General features: G+C 41.5%; 1 protein-coding gene across 1 annotated transcript in view; it reads left to right on the top strand.

The window, feature by feature from the left end:
- The first annotated feature begins 6 nt into the window (after positions 1–6).
- SLC1A1 (solute carrier family 1 member 1) overlaps positions 7–9,570 on the top strand; it is a 100,199-nt gene continuing 90,635 nt past the window's right edge. Inside the window, exon 1 of the mRNA XM_019555331.1 lies at positions 7–110. Within this exon, the coding sequence (XP_019410876.1) occupies positions 20–110 (91 nt within the window). The 5' untranslated portion in view covers positions 7–19. The remainder of the gene's footprint in view (positions 111–9,570) is intronic.

Below are 9,570 nucleotides of genomic sequence, written 5' to 3'. Positions count from 1 at the left end.
GCCGCCGCCTCCCGCGGCCATGGGGAAGCAGGGCAGGAAGGGCTGCGACTGCAGGCGATTCCTCCGCAACAACTGGCTGCTGCTCAGCACCATCCTGGCCGTGGTGCTGGGTGAGTCCGCGGCGACGGGGCTGGGGGGCGCCTTTCGTGGGCGCGGGGAAGCGCCGGGGGGTCCCATTGCCCTCCCTGCCCGGGCTGCACCCTTGGCTGTCGCCGCCTCCCGAGCAGGGCTGCATCCGCGCTCCGCTCCCTCAGGGGCAGCACCGCCCCCCTTCCCTTTCCATCAGCCCCTCCGCTCCTCGCCCTCCTGCGGCCCAGGCGTCCCCGAGCCGCCCCCGCCCGCTCTCCCGGGAAATCCTCGGGCGCTGGAAATGTCCGGCCTCACCTAAGGAGGCTCGGGGCTTTGTCAGGCACAAGGGCTTGGGCATGGGGCAGCCCCTCTTCTCCGGCTCCCAGCCGGTTTATAGGGAAGCCACGGCTTCAGCGCTTTTGTCGGGCTCCTTAAATCATAGGTGCAGAGATACAGCATGCAGACATACCGCATACAAATCCAGCAGTGTGCCCCACATTGTGTCTCCACAATCGGAGAGTCGCAGGGCGAGATCAAGCCAAGGACACCCCTAAGATTTTATACCAGCTTTATCTGCTCCACGTTTCTGCCTTTAAAAGATGTCTCCATTGCAGTTGCAAGGATCTATGCCACAAACCTCTACCCATAACCATGTAACGAAGCAATTGTAGGCCCCTTATTTTTTTTTCTTCTTATATGAAAAGATCTGCAGAGGTACCAGATTGATAGATGCCAGCAAAGAGAAAAAAATGATGATGTTTCTCTGGCAGCAGTTACAAGCTTTCTCATTTGCGTGCTAACCTGTCAGAACATCTCTTTGCTGACAAGAGAAATCTTCGCTAGGAGACGGCAAAGTGTTTATTCTGAATGGCTTATTTGGTCTTTGGGTTGTAGGCTGAGACTATCAGCAAACTCTGTTATTTTGGACCTGGACATCTGTGTGCGGAGAACACAGGCCACCGACTAGCTTTAGGTTGTCAATAGTTTGAGATCATTTTTGATGGCTTGACCAACAGAAAAATTCTGTTCTTTCATCAATCCCCTGTGCCCATCAGTTCTCACGTAAAGAGGTTTTAAATGGATTCCAGTTGTGGAAACAGGATCATCCCTTTAGTTTGTCCCCTCAAATTCTTGAGGAAAAAGAATGAATGGAATGATTATCCAAAGTATGTGATCACAAGGGAGGTGTTGAAGTTCTGCATGACGTGTAAAGATATTATTACATGGGATATGGTTTTTGTCACATCTCCCACCTATTTTCTTCTGAATGACTATTTTATGACTCACTGGATGAGGAGAGCATCTTTTATTTTGTTGTTGCTACAGAGACTGTTGCTTAACTATTTTGTTGCCTAACTTTTCAGTTTGGTGAGATTAATGACTAGTTTGTTTACAGGTGTTTGCTAAAGGGATTTTTTATTGTTTGCAATTCCCCTATTGCTTTTTATAAACTAGCCTGCAGGCAAATGTTAGTTCGTGTCTGTGTGTGTGTCTGCATGTGTATTATCCTTCAAGGGCTGGATTGACACAAGAGTGCAACATTCTCAGTTTGGCACCAAAATAAGCAGCCAGATTTTTAAAAGAGTTCAACAACCTGGATGTCAAGTGCTTTTGAAATAATCTTGTTGGTGAGGGAGATATGTGTATGTACTCTCAGTGTACTATTACTGTGATTTACTTATACACAGTTGTCAGGTACATTTTATAGGCTGTAATAGTTATTATTTCCTAGTTATAGAAAGGGTACCAAACAATATTCCTTTTCACATACTAGCTTCAAAAATATGTATAGAAATAAAGTTTATGGTTTCATCTCTGTGAAACAAAAAATAGTTGTTAACTCCAAGGTAAGATTTGCAGTGCAGTTCATAGGCGTCTCATAGGGGTTTGGTAAGGCAGGAATTTTGGGTAATATTTTTCTAAGGTTAATGCAGAAAGTCAATAGCCAGCTCTCATCCACTTTAAAAGGGAACTGCATACCTAGGTGCCCTTTATACTTTAGAAACTTCCACCTATGTAATATAATTAACAGCAGCCTAGAACCTAAGAACATTTTGAACGGTTAAAAATGGCATTATATTAACAGAGTAAATGAGTTTTATATCAAACTATCTTAACCTTTAGAAACAAGTTTCTTATGAAAGTAAGCCTCAAAATCCCTGCTATATTTTTAATGTTTCTTAGAGATGATAATTTATCATATACCAGGACAACAAAGAACCTCTGTAAGAGTTTAATTGCATTACACGTCATAATAAAATGTCATTTCCTTATTACAGCCTGAGGAATGTTTGCAATATACCAGAACACCACAGTTTTCAGAACTGCAAGCCTTTCGACATTAAAATTGCATATATATTGGTTTTCCGCATACTAAAACACAATGTAAAAGTAGGAAATAACCTTTTTCTTTATACAGTTAGTTTGAGGGAGGAATATAACATTTAATAAATAGGAAAACTTCTTTCAGAGAACATTTTGATAATAGAAAAAATATTTTGCCTTTTTTAGAAAAGTATACATGGTGAAGGGCAGATAAATGCTGCTAGTTACTCAAATACCATTCAAACTGTTAAACTCAGTAGAAAGTTCTGATGCTCAAATATTATTATTTGATAATGTTATCTTTTTTGGTGCTATTTTCAATACACTAAGGAAGATAGGTAAGCTGGAAAAAATACCCACCCATCTCTGAGATAACAGAATAAAATTCACCAAAAATCTTAAACTCTTCCCCCTTCACTTGTAATAACTTTATCATATAGGAGGCATTTCATTACCCACTTGCACTATTCATCTTTTCACATGAATTACATTTTAAAGAATTTACCTTGTACAGTTTGGAATTTGTTTAACATCCTGGAAAAGATCTATGACTTGAAGATCTATGTAGAAAGCATTTTTAAGCAATCTTACGCCATTTCGATGTGGTTTCAGAAGGGTAAGAATAAGGTATAGTGCTTGGGACTGGGAAACTCAGTTATTCTTCCTGCTGTAATAGAGATTCTATTGCAAGTTTAAAGGTCTCTAGAAACTAAAAACCAGGTTCTGTTATTACATTTATGGTTTGTATAGTAGTATCAGTTATGAGTTCCAGTGATAAACTAGAACCCCATAATATAGAAGCTATACAAAATGCTTTATGCCAACTAGTCCCTTATTGCACGAGGCAGATAAGTTTCTTTGGGTGAATCTGATATCTTTTATTAGACCAACTTAAGTAGTTGGGGGGAAAAAAATTTAAGCTAGCTTTCAGGTTCAAAAACCCTTCATCAGGCTGAGGAAATTTCAGCAGTTGGTGTGTGCTCTTCCTGGATGGAATGAAAAGTAAAGAAGCCAGAGGCTGGGCTGGTATGCATACAAGACAGGCAGTCAGTGAAGATGTAGATTATCTCGCTGATATCAGTGGAGCTGCCCAATATCAGCAAAGCTATAAGGATGTGTCTGTAAGCAATTTGATGTTCTCAGCAGCACTGAAGACAAGATGAGAAAGCTCAGCAGCCCTCTGGCTGGCATAGGTTCCTTCCCCTTCTGAAGGGATGAGCCTGCTTAGCCAAAATACTGTTCACTGGCCCCTCCATTCTAAGCTGAAAGAGGTAGTTAGCTGTGTTAGTCTGAAGTCAGACAAAATCAGAGATCTAATGAAATGAGCTTGGGCTCACAAAAGTTCATAGTTTCATAGTTTCTAGGGTCGGAAGGGACCTGAGTAGATCATCTAGTCCGACCCCCTGCCATGGCAGGAAAGAGTACTGGGGTCAAACGACCCCAGCAAGATGTGCATCTAACCTCCTCTTAAACACCCCCAGGGTAGGAGCCTGCACCACTTCTCTTGGAAGCTGGTTCCAGACCCTAGCCGCCCTGACTGTGAAGTAGTGCCTCCTGATATCTAACCTAAACCTACCTTCTGCTAGCTTGTGACCGTTATTCCTGGTCACTCCTGGCGGTGCTCGGGGGAACAGGGACTCCCCCGATGCCTGCTGATCCCCCCTGACTAGTTTGTAACAGGCCACTAGATCCCCCCTCAGCCTGCCCTGCTGTCCCCTGATCATACGAGTGGCCCTCCTCTGGACCCTCTCCATGCTGTCGACATCCCTCATGCATACTTCTCTGATTTAATCACTTCATTTCTGTCTATGCCAGGAAGCAGTAGCAGGTAGCTTGCACTGCAGAGTAAAGGATCTCTTTCCATTCTTACATCCCAGTACAGCTGAACAACAAGTCATCTTATCTAATAAATGCAACTTAAAATTTCATTTATATGGACTTCTTTTTAAAAAGTCATATTACTTATTGGTTTCATAATAATCTCAAATGTGATACAAATTAATTTACCATGAAGTACAAATGTCCTGCCTATACGGCATGGATGACAGTTGCAAAGAGAAAGTTGAATTGAAATTGTCAAGGGACTTTGAGAAGGCTGCTATTTTTATATTTCCTTTATCATCAAAGGATCACTGCAGTAAAGTCACATGATCAATGACGAATCTACAACGATTATTTCAGAATAAATAAATATTTATTCAGTAATCTGTAGATCACGGGCCAGTACCATTTAGCTTCAAGAACTTCTTCAAAAGAACCATCCATCTTTTATAGAACAAATCTTTTACGGTAACTAATACACCATATACCAGGCCAAGCCATTAAGTCATATTAGAAACCAGAACAGTGCCCAAAAGTTCACACTTAATTTATCAAATCTACTTAGCCTTTCTATCAACTTACAGAGTATCTGTAAATAGACTGCAGTTTCTTTAGAACTATTTATTTTTTCAAAATTACTTGGCATATATCATTTTAGAGCTTATTACTTTATGGACGCTTCATAAATATGCTAACGTTTTTGTTCTAAGTAATTATATAACTGGTCAGATAAGTAATGTGATTTCCTATTCCCTGATTGGGTGAGGATGAAAACATTTCTACTATGAATTAAGAATTTGGCTTCTATGAATATGCTTGTAATTCTAAAATTTCCCTTTAACAAATATCTGTGCAAGTAAATGTAATTACCCAAATACTCATGAAACAGACACAAGAAATATAAAACCTAGATATATATTCATGAAGGGCAGCACTTCAGAAGAGACTGAATAGCAAGTTCCGACTTCCACAGCCAATTTTAAATCCCATTTACCAAACGACAGTGAAAGCTATATTTTTTGGAAGTGGGTAACAATGTTTCTGTGTAGCCATTGAATTGTTTGCACCAACATATTTCTATACTACATCCACCTATTCAATTACACACCTTCAGGGCTTTCTGAATACTACACAGAACACCAGTCATTATGTGAGAAGAATCATGAAGCTTGAAGACAACAAAACTTACGTGGCAGGAGTTAAAAGAAGTATTTGGAATGGGGATGGAGGTGGGATTTAGGGAAGAAGAGGGAGCTATCCAAGGTAGCTAGAAAAAAAAGCAGCAGTGGAAAAGAGAAAAGACAGAAAACAAGGGAAGAAAGGAGAATTGAGGATGTAGAGAAGGAGAATGTAGAGCAATGAGACAGAATGTCAGTGACGAGGAGAGAAGGGAAGATGGTACAAGTCATCCACCATGAGAAGTTTTGCCAGTGACTGCAATAAGTGCAGGATCAAACCCTTAGCTTGTCTAGTCCCCTTATGGGAAGCTTTACGTCACTAATGTCCTATTCTTTTTCTTTCCTTTATATCTAGGATAAAATAAATATACATAGTCTGCAGTAAGAAAAGGGACATTGGAGAAAATACAGGAATGACTAACTTTCAATTACATGGCTATAATTCCTTTTCAAGATGTTAATGATTACACAGGTCTCTGGGACATTACTTTTGTGTGTTGAGATATCACTTGTATACACCGAAAATTCCCCATTGCCCTCAAAATAGGATTAATTCATATTTCCTAGTGATAACAGTTGTCTATATTAGGTATTACTCACAGAAAACCTACGTCAGAAGAACCTTAATTGTGCAAAGCCAAGCACACATAAGTTAGGAACTGCCCGAATTAATGTTACACAAATTAGAGAGAGTATATTTGTTATACTCTTTATTGTATGTACTTGACAAACTTGTGATGAGACCTCATTGCTTACGTTTACAAAATGTTTTGAAGAAAATTTAGGGAGCTGTAAATATTATGGTAAAATATTCTGTGGGTACAAACCGACATAGCTCCATTGAAGTCATTAAAACTACTCTGACTCAAACCAATTGGCAATCATACAAAATAATATGGAACCTGACTCAAAACCTATTCAAGACAATTGAAAATTAAAAGGAACTTTGGATTGGGCTCAAATGTTATATTGCCATACATAATTTGTATACAACATAATATCTATTTTAGGAAATATGTATCCTCTGGGAGGTGCAAAACCCTTCTTTAGTGACAGAACTATTAATTTTTTGGTTGGCATTTCTGTGGTGCCAGCCAGAAAACCTGAGTGCTTCACAAACATCAATATATTTTCATCAATTTAATTTTAGGTATTATCATTCCTGTTTGCAGATGAGTAACTAAGGGACAGAAAGATTAAACTGAAATGCATCCACTAATTTTGGGATCCATGCTTAAGGAATTTAGGGCCTGATATTTTTAAATAATTCTTCTTTCATTATTATTCCCATCCTTTGCTTTAGAAGCAACAGTAAACCTGAATGAAGTGCTTCTATTCTTTCCATTCCTGTGGTTTAATATTCAGAGTTCCAGATCCTGTTCTGTCTTTGAGGCCAAGTCTATATACTACCTCTCTCTCTACCGCTAAGAAACAAGCCCTCCATACACATTCCTGTTCCACATTTGCCTGAGTCCAGCAATCGGAGAGCATCAACAGCTTAAAGGTCTTGTATGGAACTCCTGGTGCTGCATTTGGGCTGTCCTGAGTCCTGGGCCCAGCTCCCAAGGCTGTTTGTGTATTTTACTAATTAGAATGTAAGGCAGAATCTACAAACAGCCTCAGGAGCAGGAGCTGGCCAGAACCCAGCACTCCCTCCCCTCCCCAGCGTGCCTTCCTTACTGAGCTATGGAGTTAGATTCCATCCCATTAAGAAATTCCAATATGGACAGAGAGGCAGGGATTTCTTAGGGTGATGTCTTTTATTGGACCAACTGTTTAGTTGGGATAGAGTTGGAAAAGTTTTCAAAAGGATGTTTTACAGAAGAATGTTGATGTCTTGAAGAATATCTTGCATTCAAAAGCTTGTCTAACTCTATCCCAACTATATGGTTGGTCCAATAAAGGTATCAACCTAAGAAATCCTTACCTTTTGCATAATTTCTGAACCATCACAGCTACGACCTCAGTCTTACACTACCATAACATTTACAGAGAAAGAGCAGTTTCCTTCCCAAGGTAAAAAACACAAGGCAAATCTGGAGAGCTAGGCTATTACCTCAAGGGCCTGACCTATACATGTAGAAAACAACATAAAGCAGACAGACATGTTGTGTATTTAATTATTGAAGTGCCTTTGACAGCAAATTATACCCATGGCCTTGGGAAATATTCAAACCCTAACTAGGCAAGGAAATACAAAGACAGGTCACCCTGAATAAGGGATGGCTTAATCTACCATAGAGAAATATCTTTGTACTTTGGGAGCACAAAGCTGTATATAAGGAAAGCACCATTTTGTCATGAATGCACCTTACCCCTTGAGGGAAATCTCTGTATGCCATTTTGAAGCATGTGATGCCATATGTAGACCTCAGCCAAATGATCAATTCTGTTTATTTAAATGGTAATATAAGAGTCAAGTTGCAGCCATGATGGTCTAGAAATTATGGAAGGGGAATGATTTCTTAGGATGATATCTTTTGTTGGACCAACTATGTAGTTGGGATGAAGTTAGACAAGTTTTCTAAGCTTTATTTACACAAAATTTATAAAGCATTTTTGTATGTGGGCGTGGTGGATTTATGCCACTCACTGCTGTTTCATGGAATGGTTGCTTCTACTATTAAAATAATTCCTTTTCTACTCACCACACACTCCCAGACAGTAATATTTTATATTTTAAAGCGGGTGAGACTCTAGATTGCTGGGGCTTTTCCCCCAGCAACAGAAGCAGAACTATTAGCCTGGAATCTTTTCATAGATTTGGTTTAGTCTCTAAAGACACACTAAAGTCCAGTCATATTCTAAAATATGGTTATGGCATTAGAGGGATCCACATTTCAAGTGTGATTTTCCATAATGCTGAACACTTGGCCTAACTCTATTTCCTTTGAAGCAAATGGTAAAACTCTTATTTATTTCAGCAGGAGCAGGGGGGTAGGCCAATGAATGTTTTGAAAAATCCCACCCTTCTTGCGTCTCACAGACTCCCAAATCATATGTTATTTGCTCACAAGATTAAAAGCAAAATCTAGGATCTGAAAATGAACCTGAGCTCTTCTTAGCTTGTGTCATCACTAGTAGTAAAAATTCTATAGTCCAAAAATCCCTACCTACACCTGGACAGCTACATTTTCTTCACTGAGATTTGGCCCTGCAGTAGCAACTTGAAGGCTACTGAAACAGACCTGTGCCCCCTAGCCATATGAGCCCAGCTGAAGAAGTCCTGTGCATTGGCGATACATAGGGGGTGCATGCAGGTGCACGTGCACCCCCTGACAGAAGCACCACCGACGCTGCCAGTGGCATCTGCGGGCAGTTGCCGCTCCCCACCCCCCACCCATGGTGTCTGTGGGCAGTTGCCTACCACTGGTCAGTGCTCACCACCCCTTCCTCCCTGGTGCCGACACTGCTGCAGCCACCTGCAGGAGCTCCCCGCTCACTGCCACCATGCCCCTGCCACCTGCCCCCCACAGCTTCCAGGGGCACACATCATTCCTGGTGCTGTTGCACCTAGCTATAGGAATTGGGTACTGGGAGACTGGCCCTAGAAGCTGAGCTGAAGCAACCCCATGCTGCCCAATCATAGGAGGCTGCTCCAGGGACTCAGAGACCCCTGCTGCTCCTACCAAGTCCCTGTACCTGACACCTATGGCCAAACAGTGCAGGGCTGCTCTAGCTCAGCTGCTAAGGCTGGGTGGTGTAGAGCTGCTCCTACCATGTACAGCTTCTACAGCTGGATGGTAGGGGGTCTTCAGCTCAGCCCCTATGGCCAGAGGGGCAGGGCTGCATGGGATGCAGCAAAGACTTTGGTGGAGGCAGGCATCATTCTGGTGTCCCCTTTAAGTGGTGCTTGAGGCTGGTGCCCTTCTTACACCTCCTAGTTACACTACTGCATCAGACTGAATCTGAAACAAAGCCATCTGACTTTTAGTTGCATGGAGTTCGCAGAGCTAATAGGAGTTTTAAAAAAGTACAGTTTTTATTTCTGCCACTATAGTCATAGAATCATAGAAGTAGGGTCGGAAGGGACCTTGTAGATCTTCAAGTCCGATCCCCTGCCTGGGCAGGAGAAAAACTGGGCTCAAATGACTCCAGCCAGGTAGGCATCAAGCCTCCTCTTAAAGACCCCCAGGGTAGGAGCCAGCACCACTTCCCTTGGAAGTTGGTTCCAGAT

This window comes from Crocodylus porosus, unplaced genomic scaffold, assembly GCF_001723895.1.
Source record: "Crocodylus porosus isolate Cpor-Errol unplaced genomic scaffold, CroPor_comp1, whole genome shotgun sequence".
NCBI classification, from domain to species: domain Eukaryota; kingdom Metazoa; phylum Chordata; order Crocodylia; family Crocodylidae; genus Crocodylus; species Crocodylus porosus.
Note: the sequence above shows the minus strand (reverse complement) of the source record. Positions and strands in the feature narration are given on the sequence as shown.